We start from the raw sequence: 16,968 nt of genomic DNA, 5'->3' as shown, positions 1-16,968 counted from the left end.
GTTCTTGACAGATATTTTCCATGCATGCTTTTAAATCCTGATTGCTATGTTATCTCTATATTCTCGGCCAGTAATATGCATCTGATCTTTTACTCTTGTCTCTGTATCACCAGGCCTCCTGAACCTGTTTACAGCACTGTGAACAAACTGTGTGATAAACCACCTTCTCCTAGGCACTATTCCCCTGTCGAGTGTGACAAAAGCTTCCTTCTTACAGCTCCCTATCCCCACTACCACGTAGGCCTGCTCCCTGACTCTGAGATCACCAGGTACTGCATGCGCTTCTTCCTCACCTTCTCTGTTAGCGTGCATGAACGTCATTGGATTTATCTCATAGTGCACATCCTCACTTGTAGATCTTCCTTTTCTAAAGCTTGTGTTCATTTTTAACCATGCTTTCACTTTTGCACCACTGGAAGATATATGCTGCCGCGGTATATAATTTTTGGTCATCCAAAATCCAGTGATGAGGACAGGCAATGTTTTAGTCCATAGGAATGGTGCTCTAAAATAGGTCACATCATCTGTATCTCATTTAATAACTTAATTTAGTATTTGTTTCTCTGAAAGTATGGAAAATGACTAAGACTTCATTGAAAGCTTTAGTAATTGGGTTTGATTCACTCACTTTATTTCTGTTTTGTGCATACTTTGTTCCCAGGGAATCTTTGGATACACAGGGTAGCTTTCTAAGCCATTCAGAAGAAATTGAGCAAAAAATAATCACCTCCCTCACCAAGTCATGGCTGAGAATACATCTAAAATTTAAAATTCCCTAGACTAGCTGTGCTCTAGGAGGACAGATAGTAAAACCTGAAATGATGAACATTTCCATAACTGAAGTAATGAAAGACATTGCTGTAAAATGTTGTCTATGATTTACCTCCTGAGAAATACGTAATCAAGGAAAACATGTTATCTAAAACTGAATGCTAGTATAACCCAGCTATACTTCAGTAGTCTGTTACGATAGTAGTAAACTGTTAGGACACAGGACTTGAGAAACAGAAGAAGAGTTGTCCCCAAGTTTGTAACAAGGCATTTAGCGCTTCCATTTTTTTGTGTGCTTCCTTTGTCAGAATACTTCGTGGGGAAGAAAAACTACAATCTTTTATATTCAATAGCAGGAGAAAAGTAATTGTAGTTGGAGCTTTGATCATGGGCATTTAGCAGAAAAAGCATTTTTAAAAGAAAAAAAACTACTATAGGAAGAGGAGAGCGGAAGTGTATAAGTGGAAAGAACAAGGTAAATTAACATAGGTTACAATATCAGGGATTAGAAAAGCAGCTGTGAAAGGCATTGCAGGGCTATACAATAGAAAGCTAAATTAAAAAAGCAATAAGCCAAATACTAACGGAGAATTCAACAAATGTGGTAAGACCATCTAGAAGCTGTCGGTTTACTGGAATGTGTCAGTTTATTACAAAGTGTGTGGCTTCTAAAATTTGTAAAAATGCTTAATCACTGGACATCATGATTAGTCTAGCTGTTCAGGACAGTGACTATGAATGAAAAACACTGAGATAGGCAGCATTTTACATAGGTATAAATAACTCCAGATATGGCAGGCACTAATGGATCTGTCCATAATATTTGAAACTCTCTGCAATTACAATCTTAAAGGAAATAACTAGCCAAAAAGCAGTAAATGACTTCAGATCTTTAAATACAGAGTACACATAATTTATCTTTAATCGTCACAATGTTTCTGTGTGTTTAGAGGTAGAATACAGAAAAGATCATTATAAAAAGATCCCTTATTCAACTTTCACTTTTAGAATGGTCCCTTTAGAAAGAGAGGAACCAACCTGAATCAGAGAGTAGAAAAAGTGGGTTCTAGGGGAATTTATGGCCATGGGGAATTCTAGGGAAATTTGTGGTTCTGGGGGAATTTGTGGTGTGTATTCAGAACACTGGGAGTTAAACTGTGGCTTGCTAACCATAGACATGTGCAATCTCTTGTTGAATAAATGGTCAAAAAAGAATGGTAATCTCTAAGGACAAGACTCAAGGTTAAGGGGACAGCATGGGGAGAAGGGATGATCTGTTAAGGGTACCTCCTGCAGACCAGCTACTGAGATGCCAGTAACCAGTGGAGCTCTAGAGAGTTAGGAGAACTAGGCCATCTTTGCCATCTGAAGGTATAATTCTCTACCTCCTTTTGCTCTACTGTGTGATTTATTGAATACTTGGTCATCAGCCATTTGATGACCTGACATCAGAATTTAAAAAACTGGGTTTTGTTTTGCTGAGCGTCAGTTACTTTGTCTCTTTAAAGACAAGGTTTTATTTTTCTTCATTTCAGACTGGGGTAAAATCAAGCTCTAGTCCCTATATATTTTACCAGTTCATTTGGTTCAATGCCCTAGCAAAAACTGTGAAGAGAATATAAAAGTTGAGGGAGAACTTAACTCATGGTAAATGCTGTGCACTGTTCTCTCCTCCTTGCTGTGACAGTAACATGGATTGCTATAATCTGTACTTTCTTCTCACCATGAAATAGCATTCAGATAGAAACCTGATAGTTTTCAACATCGTCAAATACTGTCATCTTTTCCATGGGACTCTCTGAATAGCTGACTGTGCAGGAAGATATTTGAAACGCTTTTCACCAAATACCTTTGATGAAGAAAGTGACAAAACATACCAGGATCAGATTTCCAAATGGACTCAGTATTTGCAATTTGGCAACAGATCTTAGAAAAGTGTTAGTCGCATTTAAGCCCCAAAACAAATAGCCAGTTTTTCAGAAGTGTTCATTGTGTTCGGCCCTAAAATTCACAAAGACAGCATCTCTCAGGGCTGCATTGGTTTGAATATTCATCCCTGAATCTCAAATTGATTTGCTGAGCGCTTCATAGAATCACAGAATGGTTGAGGTTGGAAGGGACCTCTGGAGATCATCTGGTCCAACCTCCCTGCTCAAGCAGGATTACCTAGAGCACATTGCACAGGATCGCATCCAGGCAGGTTTTGAATAGCTCCAGCGAAGGAGACTCCACAAGCTCTCTGGGCAACCTCTTCCAGCGCTCTGTCACCCTCACAGGAAAGAAGATTTTCAGATGAAACTTCCTGTGTTTCAGTTTATGCCCGTTGCCTCTTGTCCTGTCACTGGGCTCCACAGAGAAGAGTCTGGCCCCACCCTCTCGACACCCTCCCTTCAGATACTTGTATACATACATGGATGAGATCCCCTCGCAGTCTTCTCCAGGCTCAACAGGCCCAGCTCTCTCAGCCTTCTCTTCAGAGGAGAGATGCTCCAGTCTTGTACTCTTGTACTGGGGAGCCCAGAATTGGACACAGGACTCCAGATGCTCTACTCACCAGGGCTGAGGAGAGGGGCAAGATCACCTCCCTCCACCTGCTGGCAACACTCTGCCTCATGCACCCCAGGACACCATTGGCCTTCTTGGCCACAAGGGCACACTGCTGGCTCATGCTTAACTTGTTGCCCACCACAACTCCCAGGTCCTTCTCGGCAGAGCTACTTTCCAGCAGGTCAACCCCTCCAGCCTCTGCTGGTGCAATGGGTTATTCCTGCCTAGGTGCAGGACCCTGCACTTGCCTTTGTGGAACTTCAGGAGGTTCCTCTCCGCCCAGCTCTCCAGCCTGGCCAGGTCCCTCTGAATGGCAGGACAGCCCTCTGGTGGGTCAGCCACTCCCCCCAGTTTAATATCATCAGCAAACTTGCTGAGGGTGCACTCTGCCTTCCTCCAGGTCATTGATGAATATATTGAACAAGACTGGAGCCAGGACTGCCCCCTGGGGGACACCACTAGCTACAGGCCTCCACCTAGACTGCACCTGCACCTCCAACTAGACTGCAATCCTCTAAATATTGTATCCTCCAAGTATTTTGAAAAGTCTCCCTTTTTTCACCTGAATTCCTCAAAGCACTGTTCCTCCCATTTGTAAATTTCCTTGCTCTCCAGTCAAATATAAAATGATTCCTGTCCTCCCACAGGCTTCCTAGAGAGGATTTTTTTCTTCCTAGTTTATCAGTCTCAGGTCTGGGGAGGAAGGGGCAGGGGTCTGCTTATTTTGGTAACTGTCATCATTGTAGTATCTACGTGCTTCAATATGGAGAATCTGCTGGTGAATTGTGAGAAGTTTAGATTAACAAGTAGCTCTTCCAGAGAGGGAGGAACATGATGCCACGTTCTCCTTCCAATTGAAATGCTTGTAAGACAGCCAACACCCTTCAAATTGCTGCTCCAGACAATTTGTCAGCTAGACCTCAGATGATGGCTTTGTCAAGGGTCATTAGCTTAATAGGCAAAGAGAATTCATAGGCCAAAGCCCTATTTGTCTATAATAAATTCTAGTTTATAAGCCTTGTTTTTATGATAGTCTGTCTCCGCTTCTGAGAGGTTTGGAAGTGAAGGACAGTATCCTCCCATTTTAAGATAAAAGTAATTTGTTTCTAGATTGAATTATTATTTCATGTGAATTGATATTAACAGGGCTCTGTCTGTGTGCAGCAGCTGAAAATCTGTCCCTTTGAAGGCAAGAGCTCTGTGGAGAAAGTAAAGACAGAATTTAGGAGTAGTAAGTTTTCCTTAGAGAGCACCAAGTGAGAAAGGATGCAAGCTATTCATATCGCGGCCTCTGCCATTAGTGACAATTAATGTATGATGAGAAGGTTGCCGGCAGCAAAAGAAAATTGCAGCTCACGGATATAACACACTTTCTACAAACAAGAAACTTCATTTCTGAGTTATGTAACAAGAAATATGTTCCCAGCCTTTCCGCTGAGAATGTCAGTCACATTCACCGTTGCATAGACGTACTTCAAAAATGCTTCAATTCTGTCCAGAGAATTCTGTTTGTTTTTTATTTAAGCCTTTGATCACAAAGCCATGCGAGCCTGTCCCTATTTTTGATTTCATATAGGTGGAGGAACTAAGGGTAGGGTTTTAGACTTCATAGTCATGGGAGACAAGTTTGGAAATGTGATTCCCCCAAGAAAGTACAAATATGTTAAAATCTTATTCAGCTTAAGTCTAGCTTCTGTGAATTCACAGGTCTTCCCTATGGTGCTTGGGTGCCTGGACTGGGAATACTTGACTTGCTTTTCAAACCAAGATTAGTTTCTTGAAGCTAGCCCCAGTCCTGGCTGAGACTGTGATCTGCCGTCTTAGGCAAGGTAGTTAATTATTTTGTGCTTTGTTTTCCCAGTCTATGAAATGAGTTTAATAATTATCTCATAGAGCTACTCTAAAAACTAATGATATCTGAGATATTTGCATACTATTATTAAAAGCAATTTGTGTTATTATTTAATAATTTTTTTTTTCCCTGAATGATTTTAAGGGATTTGATGAATGGTGTTAATGAGGTCATTTCTTGGGCCATCACCACTTTTTCACCAGGGAGGATTAGAAAGAGAAGATAATACTGGCACAGGGTTAGAGCAAAATCTCCTGAGGAAAACAGCATGATATTTTCATACATATTCAGTGGTAATTGAGCATTATGTAAATCTAAAGAACTACACAAATAAAAATGCTGAAAAATAGAAATGCTGAAATGTATACTATACATATGGCTAAGGAATCTACAACGTCCAGAATTGTGGTAATCGATGGGGCTGCTGGTGGATAAACTCCCACAGCTCCCACACAAGCACAAGAGGGGCCCTACAATCCAGTAGGCATGTCTGCAATGCTGAGTGTTACTGCTTATGATCATCTCACTTAATTTTAGGGATCCCTGGGATCCCTCCATAGCCAGTGAAGGGACAACAGTGGGAAGGTGCTGATCTCTTTCCACTGATCCTACCGGGGAGCTAAGGTAACTGCACTTAAAAAAGCAATAGGTGTGAACGGTGAGCCTCTCTGGTACTTATTTTTATAGTGTCGTTTCTGATTTGTTAATATCTGTGCTTCTTTTTTACTTCACAATAATTTTCCTGATGGAAACAAGCCTAATGTCAAAGTGATGCATATAACTGTACTTATGGCAAGGGTGCCTTCCAGTGAAGCTCCTATCATCGCTATTGAAATTCACATTGTACAGGAGACTCTCCTTCCCCTTTTCAGTCCCACTTTTTTGGTATGATAATTTTGTCTCCAAAAACACATCTAGCCATATTTCAAGCTTTTTGAAATGCCTGACAACCTGAAGATGGGAGCTATCAAGCAAGCAGTAAAAAAAAATAGATTTTATGAAATTCAATCTGCAACTTGCCCTAGATAAACACAACTGCCTTCTTGAATTTAAAATAAATGTGCTCTTTTTAATCATATTCATTTGCTTGTTTTATGAGAAGATTTCAAATGATGATTACAAAATTAGAAATGATTCTGGTTGGGGCAAATGAATCAAAATATTTAAACCCAGAAGTGGGGCAGATTTGTAATTTTGCCTGTTATAATACCTTTGAAAAGTTTTTGAATAGATCATCTTACAGAATCCAAGTGAAGAAAAATGGAGTCTGTACAGTGAACTAGTACTGCTAAATAGCAGTGTTCAATGACAGCGTAAAAGAATAAGTGCACATACCAATTCTTTTTGTGCGTTTTGAACGGCAAAATAAGAATCATTGAGGTTCAACTTGTTTTGTGTCAGTGGAAATGAATGCTATAGTCACAAAGAAAGAACATCTTTAGAAAATAAAACGTATGTGTTTAAAGTAACTCTTGGTAAAGTAGTTCTCTAAAACCATAAGGTGCGTTTCCAAAATGAATACCATGACTTCTCTTTCTGAGAAATGTCTTTGAGGCTTATCTGTACATGTTTAGGTGTTCAGGGACAGAGGCACACTAAGGAGCGAATGTCGATACCAGAGCAATTTAAGAGCTTACACTAGTCATCACAGAGGTTGGCTTGGATACTGATGTTCACACTGATGGGTATTGAATCCTCTTGCAACTGCTGATTTCAGTGGGAATTAGACATGTAAGTACAATGACCCTAAACTACATCTTCAGAATGTCAAGTACCTCTTTAACTCTGAAACCTAGACATTTCTGAAAATTGGCTTGGAGGCCTTGACTCACAAGTGGGAGCAGCATACATTGCAGTGGTTGAAAAGACACAGTTCGGATACATCCAGCTACCCGTTATGTTTGGATGGGTTATGCTACCTCTGACACAGCTCCAGAACTGCAACATTTATTTCATGGTTTTATATTAAAAGGCAAAACAAAATCAACATGAACTGTGCTGATTAACTCTCCACAACTGGACTATCTCAGCGTAGATTGTCCCTGCTTTTGAATCAGACCCTTGAGATCCCTAAATTATTTAGGATCTTTTGGAAATGATACAAATTCTTTCTGTTTTATCATTTTTGTCATAGCTTTATCATTTTTTAATTACTACATTAAAAAATTGGAACAGTTTTATATGATTTCTTTCTTAAACCTGACTCACCTGTCCACTTTTCTTGAAGTAAATGATTCATGATAAAACTACTGTAGTTAATCAAAGCAAAATGATACTGCCTTTCAGCCTCATCCTTCATATTATTTTGCATGGATGAATCTCTGACCTAATAAACATAAACGTTATAAATATACAAATTGGCAGTCTTATGCTCTTTGTTTTAGTGATGAGTTTTCTATTTTGAACACTATTAATTAAAGTGATTATGAAGATGCACCTTTTAAAAAATCAGAGAGAGGACTGCAGGAGAATCCTAACCTGTAAAGGCACAAAACCTTCAGAGTTCAAGTGTGTAATTAGGTGAAGCTACAACAGCCTTTCAGTTTAAGATGGGATGCTTCTGCTTAGAGCTGCTGGGCTTTAATTCCAGCCGTGCTGCTGACTAATTTCACTCAGTAAATCACATATTTCTATTTGTTTTGCTTTATCTACCAGTAAAATAATTTTCTTACCCAGTTATATTGAGAAGGATAACTAATACAATTAAGTAGAATGAATGAAAATTTTTAATATGAAAAATTAAGTCATTTGTATCTCTTCATTTGTGGAATGTTTCATATTGTAGGAATGTATTATTTGACTTTCAGAGTGTTTTCTTGTGCTATATATCTACTTTTGTTCATGTTCTGCTTCCATGGAAATTAAGCTGTAGATTATTATTAGCTCATAAAAGGGACAGAAATATTAACAAAGTTTAGTTAAATAGCAATATTTTCCTTACAATATATTTAAAGAAGAAACAATATCAGTTAGTTCTCTCTAAGAAAACATCTATAAATTACGTATATTAAAATTTGCTTCCTGCTATGATTACAAACAGAGAGACATTTTGGAACTAAGGAAGGATGTTACCTTCCCTCCCAAGGCTATAATCAAGCTCTGAAAGTCAGTCTCTAAGTAATGCATAGGAAACACTCCCAAAGTATCAACCGCCAGTTCCTATGCTTTTTTTTTTAGAGCAGTGGGGAAGGCTGGATCCAGGAGACTAGAAGAGTATCAGGCTACTCTTAACTGGTTCCTATCTGAGGAATTTGGCCAGGGCCCTCAGTCATTTGGGGGGAGAAGGGGGGAAGGTGAGGTGGAGCACGAGCTTGAAAATAGGAATTTTGCCTGGTGCCTGCTTCAGAGGATGCCATTCACCCAGCTGGCACTGGTTACAGCACAGACACTGGTTATATACCGTGCAGAATTGAGGCTTCAGAGGAATATAAACGCACAGTTTTAACACTGATTCCATGTCTGGTTTGGGTGTATTCAGAATAAATGACAAAATCCTTGACAGAAAGTGTCACTCCACGCAGGACTGCTATAACAACAACTTAATGGAGCCATTCACTAATTCAAATCTTGTCCAAAGTGATGAAAGTCAATAACAATTCTTACCTGACAACTGTCTAAAAGGCCAATATGAGAAATTAGTTTGGAGATTTCAGTTTCATTTCTGTGGACAAGTTCCCGTGTCATAAAGATCATTGCTACATCTGTCACAGTAATTACCAGACTCTCGGCTCATAAGAAGAAACAAGAATAAATTTAACCTGGAATAAAAATTACTCTTTTCAGCCCAGGAGAGAGATCTTCCAGCTTAGAAATCAAGTCACATTACTGTGAAGACAGGGTAAATAAAGCTACCCTGTGGTTACTTGTGCTCTACCTGTTTGAAGAAGAATAATTTTCAGGGTTGTAGCTGCACACAAGAGTAGGAAAGCCTAGAGGTACAGCAAAGAGCTGGGAATTGAGCAGTTTGCCCATATCAGTGATACATCATGTGACCCTTGGCAAATTAAACCTTTCCCTCAATTCTCTTCTGTTGTGAAATATGTGACATGTATCCAAAGGCTCTAACAGTAGCCCTCACAGTCAGAAGATATTTCCAGCAGGTGCAGATATACATGATTTTCTGCTCTGCATAACAAAGAGTGATCATTAGTATAAAGTGGAGTGATAGGGGGCATCACTGAAAGCAGGTGGGACCTCTAATTACATATATGTAATTTGCCATTGAAATGCTAGAGAATTATAATGACAATGATAATGAGCCTTACCTCAGCCCTGTGCTAGGCTTGCTTTACACCACAGTAATTTCACTGGAGTAAATGTATCAGTTGAATCAGGCCCCTAAATAACTTTGTATTTAAGTATCACCGTGTATTTCTGTTGACATATGTAAATACTTGCAAATATGTCAGTTGCTTTTGGTTTTGCTAAGTCAAGTAAGGTCTGACTTTAGACAAGATTTGTCTCAAAATATGCATGTGGTGTAGGACTCCCAAGGTGGCAGTCTTTTCTGCGTCTACACTAGATCAACGATACTGTAAGGTGCTTTGAGGATACCATTGTGGAAGGTGTTCCAGTATAAAGGAGACATTTAAAGTAATTCCTCATCACTTGTAGTTACTGATTTAACAGTACTTTAATTCCTCTATCCTAAAAGATTATAATTTTAGTTAACAGAATGGTCACATACACAGAAATCAGAGATTAAAAAAAAACTCCTGAGATTATGGGATCCATCTCCTTATTCTACTTTACTGTAAAATTTCTACATATTTTTCTTTTCAGATTTTTTTCCCTCACTGTCAGAGTGTACCTTGGAGCTTTATGAGGTCCAGGATAATAACGATTTCATATGGTAAAAGAGAAAATTGAGTTCAGTAATCAAAGGCTAAAACAGTGGGAACAGATTCTTTTGCCATTTCTTTGTTTTTTTGAAAGGACGTACAACTATCATTAGGATCTGGTCATATACATCTCATGTTACTGCAGCAGTATTTATTTATCATTATTCATCACTTTTCCTATTTTAATAAAATATTTTTTCTCCTTGAAAATATCAGCTCTACAACTGGAACCACCTGTTTGCCCAGACTGTGATGTAATATGAGTAATGATAGGCAAACCATTAAAACTTGGTTTAAGATGTTTATCTGAATTTGAGCTGGCCTGAAAGTCTCAGAAGAGGCTTTGGTCTGTACATTGTTCCCTGATTCAATCTGGCAACACAAATACTACAGATTGGTTTATGAAAATAGCAAAAATAAAAACAAAATGATGCAAAACTGAACATACTTTCCTTTACCTACATGGTGTGTTTATGTACAAGGGTTGTATTTAGTGAGATATTTTTAAATACAAGGTGGGCTTTGAATAAACACAGTCCTTATTTTAGCTTAAGCTTTCATTTTAATATAGAGAGAACTGCTGAACTCTTTCTTATTGATTTAAATCTATTTTCATGTAGATATAGTGATAAATGTTTGTATCATTTAATAGACATAAAAAAGTATTGAATAACATTTTTGAAAATTATTGAGTGATTCACTAGCCTAGTGACAAAATAGCCTCTTTTAAAAGGCAAGATGAGCTTTCATATGCACTCATGAGTCAAAGTCCAATTGATTTCCAATAAAATACAAGTTTGGAAGTATCTAAATTGCATTTGAAATTAAAACATGAGCTGCTAAAGAAATTTAGGCCAAAGATACATTGGCAAGCATCTCTGTTTAAATTCCATAGCTCATAATTGCTTTGAAAATGATGGCACTTTCATTCGGTGTCCCAGTTTGGTTGTTGAATTTTCCTTCTCCTCACCTGTAATTTATATTTTCAAATAGAAAGCAGTCTAAATACACAGTAACAAGAACTCTTTACTAGCTTTTTTTTTTTTTAAATTCCTAATTAAAGCAATTTCAGTCTGGTGAACTTGTCTCTCTATTTTCTCACTTCCCTAGATGGTGTGAGAAATAGCAGCTCAGTCCTTCAGGAGGAATATTTTAAAGCTATTATTGCATTTCTCAGGTGGTTGAAGTTACTTCGTGTTTGACTACCTAAATTAGATAATTACTTAGAAATGCAGGGTTTTTTTGGGTTTTTTTTGTGTTTTTTTTTACTGTAGACAACTTATAATGATGTAACCTTCAGTGAGGTCTAAATATAGCTTCAAATCTTGAAAATTTCCAGTAGCTTCAAAATGGAATCTTTTCTGGATTTCCTGATTATTACAGTTAAAAATATCCTCACCAGAGAGAGGTTATCTTTCCTACCACTACCAAAACTGAATGAAAAACAAGGTCCTTGGGAATTTTAACATACTGAAATTTGTTTTTATAACTAACACAGTGAAAGGGGAAGATAGATAGGTTGACATTTAGAGTTCAAGTTTTGACCAAGTTACACAGTTGCTGTGTTTTACAGTTTCTAAAGAATGAGAGCATTTTGGTTGTGCACTCTATTAAATAGCTCTTGGGGTGGGGGGAAGCAAAAAAGAGAGAGGAGAAGGAGTCATGCTAATTTATTCTTCTCACATACAAAGGAAATGCAAAATCATGAACGTGATTCTTTTATAGGAGACACTGAAAACCGTAAGACAAAACTGTCACTGATAAAACATATATTCATCTGCGCAGTGATATTCAGGGCCAATTTGCAGTAGTAGGGCAAACTGACATGGAAGTTCATCTTAAACTATAGTCACTATAAGGTGCAGTTTCTATATGAAGTTAATGGGAAAAGTAAGTTTGATTTTGCTGAGAAAGAAAGAAAGAGCTGCACATCACATGTGCAGAAAGGGTTACAAGCTCTAAGCATTCCTGAACTTTGGGAAAGTCTACTTATGCAACTGACCTTTTAGGGCTGGGTCTAAATTTAGCTAAGTTGTCATTGTAAAATTACATGCAGAATCTGTTAATGTTTTGGGATCTTAAACAATTTATTCTTTGAAAGGTGTTTGTTTCATTTTTAATAAAAAGCCATAGAAGCATCCAGTATATCTGATTTTTTTTTTTTAAATAATACTAATAGTGAATAAAACCACTGCTATCACTGCATGAAAATCGAGGTCATTGGAAGGGTTAAGTTGTTAAAATATGTTTTTGTAAGTGACAAAGGGAAAGAGAGGAAGATTTAGTTGGAATTTCAAAATTAAAATTTCAATATTGTTAAAAAATACAGTAGAGCAGACACAGTAGAGTCCCCAAAGAGGCACAAAGACAGTTTCTTTTTCCAGGATGATTCCATATTCCATGCAGAAAATAAATCATTTCACAGATAATTGAACTTGCATGCCATATCTTTTGAGGATCATTATTGGACTTGGCTTTTATGCCGTAGAAATCACTACATTGTAATAGAGTACACTACAGTGTAATAGAGAAAAGAAGATAATTCCAGAATGTGCACTGGTGCGTATTGCTTTACACACCACAAATTACTTTGCATTTGATTACAGCGATTTCTGATAAATCTGAATTCTGAATAACAATAATTGTGTCCTTAAGAAAAGCTTTCCCTAAAAGCAGCATGAAAATTGTTGTAGTGGATTATTGCTGCATAAAGAGGAAAAATATCAGCATGCACACCTGAAGTGAAGCCCATATGGGGAGAGTGCACTGGTGTCCCTTAGTAGTCCTAGCTGATACTAGGAATGTGTCTGCGCAGCACAATGCATGACCCTTCAGATACTTCTGACCTAGTTCTAGACAAGTTAGCTTCGCATCCAATAAACTCCCAACTTGATTAATAGTTAAGTTGGGTGTAATCAGCACTATGTGTAATTGCTGACCTGAATGAACATTGCACAAGTTGTAATCAAGAGTCTTAGCCTGTTCACGATACAGCAAGTAAGAGCTGCAAGTAGGACTTACGTAGTATCTGTGGCAGAATGTGGCTGGCTATACAAGAAGATTTGTTGGGAACAGAAGTCATACAGATTTTGTTAGGATACTAACTCTCATAAGTACTCTCATTGCACCACACAGACAAGCACTTAGCTTTAACATTTAAGATTCAGCAGTGCGTGTGGAGATTGTTAATCTTTCATATCAAACCTTTACAATCATTTTGCGTATTATGCACCTTCAGTGAAAGTGTGTAAAAAGTAAAGTTTTAAGAAGATATCTGAAGTAGGCAGTGTTTTTATTTTTGTTTTTATTATTTTTTCCCATGTTTACGTTCATGATTCTCATTGATATCGCATGTGCTGTCTAGAATCTTGGTATGGATGGGAGTATTGACAGTCAGGTTAAATCACTAACCGTGCAGGAACTTGGTAGTATTCTAAAGGAACTGGACCTTTATGTAGGCAACAAAAAAGCAAAGTGAATTAAAATAGGACCTATTAAAAATTTTTAAAAGAATGTTAACATTTCATCTCCCAAGGTTTAAACCAGTCTAAGTAGAGAGCAAGATGAGACCTGATGTAAGAACAGTTTATGCCATGTTTTCTTCTGAAACATGCTGGCTGTTGTCAGAGTCTTGATCTAATTTACTTCTGGTCTCTACAAGAGCATAACTACGTAGCATAACATGTACTGTAGGAATATTTAATGGGTCCAGAGTGGAATTTGTGAGGTAGATAAACTGAAATCATGATTTTTTTCCAGATCTAATCTATACATTCTGTGTTGCCATTGAAAGGGAAAGGTCTTTATATGAGACTAGTATGTCGTCATCTCTGGGTGGTATATAAAAGGATTCTGCAGCTGCAGCAACTATCATAGGTTTGATAGTAAGATGCAAATTAAAATGAATTTAGGATGCCTTAAATGTGTAGAATGTCTTCAAGCTTATCCCTAGGCCAGGAGAAAACAAGCAATCAAATTGTTCCCCTTAGCTTGGGTACAAAAGTGAGGATTTATACCCAGAAGAAAGTAACTTGTTGGTGAAAGAACTCTCTTTGATTTTCTTAATGTATATTTACCCAATCGTACTTTGATAATTCCACTGGCTAAAAATATGACTATTTAAACACATTTTTGCTTTAATAGTAGATATCCTTGATAAACTGGAAGAGAGGCATAACTTGAGATAAAGTAGATTATCAAAGGAATTGTAAACACAGAGCCTATTACCATGGAATTTCCTGTCAATCTTGCAGATGCAGGATTTGAAAATGTGGATGGCTATCCAATGCATGGGCTTATCCTCATACTACCATCAGTTTTTTTGTATCAGCAAGTCATCCGTATTTTGTGTATGAAGTGTTTCATTGACTGCAGAGTTCTCAGTAGAATACTTCATCCATAAAAATAAAGCATGGGGAAATGAAGCAAAAGGCTGCAATGCTAGCACAGCTCACGTGCACAGGATAAAGATGAGCATAAGATGCCCATCTTCAGAAATAGCTTCCTGGCATGGCCATTCTTTTTAGAATGCTAAATGCCCATGCAATTCTGGTTTTAGTCCTTGGTAAGACTGGATGATATAAATCCACCTGTCACCATGTTTATTGATGGCATGTAACTTGAGGTGCTTCATTGCTTCCTTGTGCTTCCCTATTGTCTCATAGATAACTGTTTTCTTTCTCTACCTGTACCAAATGCAATTTGTTCTGGCCAGTAACATATGGGAACCAAAATACAAAGGTACTTGGAGAGAGAAGTAGCTGGAAGCAAAAAACCAAGATTTTTTTCTAGCTATAGCTTTTCATCTGGAGTGGAAGCTTAATGTAGCAGAAGCACGGTAGCATCTTCACCCTTCATATTAAAGTAAGCTTAAAATAACCATATTGGGTTTGGCTGATAGATGAGAAGATTGTAATTATAAAAAGCTAGAAGAAATGTTTGTAAAGTTTAGTGAACAAAATTCAAGCTGTGGTCCAGGATTATGCTATTAAGTGTAATAATGACATTAAATCGGTTCCCAGAAGGTTCACAAATTGGCTGTTTATTAGTTCAGTCACGTAAGTGTGCTGGCTAATGGTACAAATCTTTTAAAACCAGTTCTAAAATGGCTTTGCGCAACTGATTTGTCTATTGGCTTTGTAACTAAACAATTCACCTTAATGACTACCATAGATTAAAATTCTTCCTGGATCCATTTCACAATTCTTTCCTAAATAGCCAAATTTCTCTTCAAATTATGACTCTAATGAGCAACTTTACATAAATGATGTTTTATCAGTCAATGCAGAGGTAGAAGAACTGGGATAATGGAACATATAAATAATCTATTCCAACATTTATCTAATCTAGTCTATGACCTATAATCAAAGGTAGGCAAAATGAATTAATAATTTGCTTGGACAATATTACAGTGCTGCACTATGGGAGATATTTATGTCTGACCCTCCCACTATCAGTATCCTCAGATTCATAAAGAGTAATAGCTTTTGTAGGCACTTTTTGTAGTTGATTCAAATGTGTACCTCATTCTTAGTCCTGACAGTGAACAAGCTGAATGTTTCCCATGAAATGCTGAGTACCTCCAAATTATGTCAAATTCAAAAGATACACACGGATCATTATTCAGTGAATCATTGTTCATATACAAGAGAGATTAGAACCAGAAGAGCTTAAGCTCTTGAATTTCTTCACGATTCAGCTTGCATGTTGACAATACGTTCCTTATACTTATCTTGCGTTTTCAAGTTATCATTCATTGGCCTGTTTGTGTGTATTCTGTTGGGATGTCATGTTTGTTATTGCATTATTCGCACTTTTGTTTTTCTCAATGTGTATTTTTCTAGGATTTATGGTTTTATGTTTCATATAACTGCACATGCACGCATGCATGCTGAGCTGGTCTGAAAGACAGAGAAAGTGAGATTAAATAGCAGTTTATGTAGGATTACATTCTTGCCTCTAGACCGTGAAGAGAACTTAGATATCCAACCCATGTTCCCAGCTGTCTTGCGTAGAGCTAATGTATATCCAAAGAGGAGGGTGAACATTATCAGAAGGTATCACACAGGTGCCGTAAACATTACATCAGAAGTAATTGCAATACAAAGTGTGCTGTTGTAATGTATTTTAGGTTTTAATGAAAATTTAATGCTCTTTCTGTTGTGATCAATCTTTTTATTTTAATGAACCACTTCTTTGGAAGCTCAATACACTCCTTTTTTGGCTATTTCACCTTGATCGTTAGTATAGTTCATTGCAATGCATACAAGAGAGTTCATAACTGCATAAAATTAACTTGACCTTCTACAGAAACAATATTAAAACTTAAATTTCTGTAGAATTATTTTTATTGTGCAAATATAATGATACAGAATCTCATGGGATGTAGAAGCATTTGTTTATGTATGATTTGGCATCAGACAATGTTTTGTTGCTGTTTTAACCTACTTCAGTTAATTGTCATTATCCATATGCTTTCTCTTGAATGAGCAAAATTCACCAGAGTAACTCTACTGGGAGAAGAACTTTATGTTCTTATTTTTCTTTTGATGGAGATAGATGAGAAACCCTGCAAAGTAGTTTCATAGGTTACAGCTATTTGAGTTCTGACTAGTGTTACTTATCTACTATTTCCCTACTCTTAAAAAGGAGACGCAGTATGAAAGTCCTATGAATTTCACAGGACAGTGCCATCTTCAGTGCAAAGCAGTGCACCTGTCCTTCAGAAGAGAAAGCAAAGCTAAGCTTTCCTAAGCACTAAATGCAATGTTACAAAAGGTCAGTGTAACCATTAAGACCTACTCTGTCTCTTTTGTTAGTAGCAAGACTGCTGTTACAGACTTTTGTGTTAAAATCATGTAATATTTCCTTTTTTGGACCTTGGATTGGAATTAAGTCTCTAATTCCTGAGAACAAAGGAGCTGTCAATATGCTTACAAGTAGTATTTATAACTTCAG

General features: G+C 37.3%; 1 protein-coding gene across 19 annotated transcripts in view; it reads left to right on the top strand.

Moving 5' to 3' along the window:
• Positions 1 to 16,968, top strand: part of DLG2 (discs large MAGUK scaffold protein 2) — a 1,033,288-nt gene that overhangs the window by 757,872 nt on the left and 258,448 nt on the right. For 15 of the 19 annotated variants that reach the window (XM_068930581.1, XM_068930580.1, XM_068930588.1 and 12 more), the window contains one exon: positions 114 to 269. The exons of the other annotated variants lie outside the window; for them this stretch is intronic. In XM_068930581.1, the coding sequence (XP_068786682.1) occupies positions 114 to 269 (156 nt within the window). The remainder of the gene's footprint in view (positions 1 to 113; positions 270 to 16,968) is intronic. 19 annotated transcript variants of the gene reach the window in all.

Source organism: Struthio camelus, chromosome 1 (assembly GCF_040807025.1).
Source record: "Struthio camelus isolate bStrCam1 chromosome 1, bStrCam1.hap1, whole genome shotgun sequence".
Classification (NCBI taxonomy): domain Eukaryota; kingdom Metazoa; phylum Chordata; class Aves; order Struthioniformes; family Struthionidae; genus Struthio; species Struthio camelus.
This window is presented reverse-complemented; position numbering and strand designations above follow the sequence as displayed.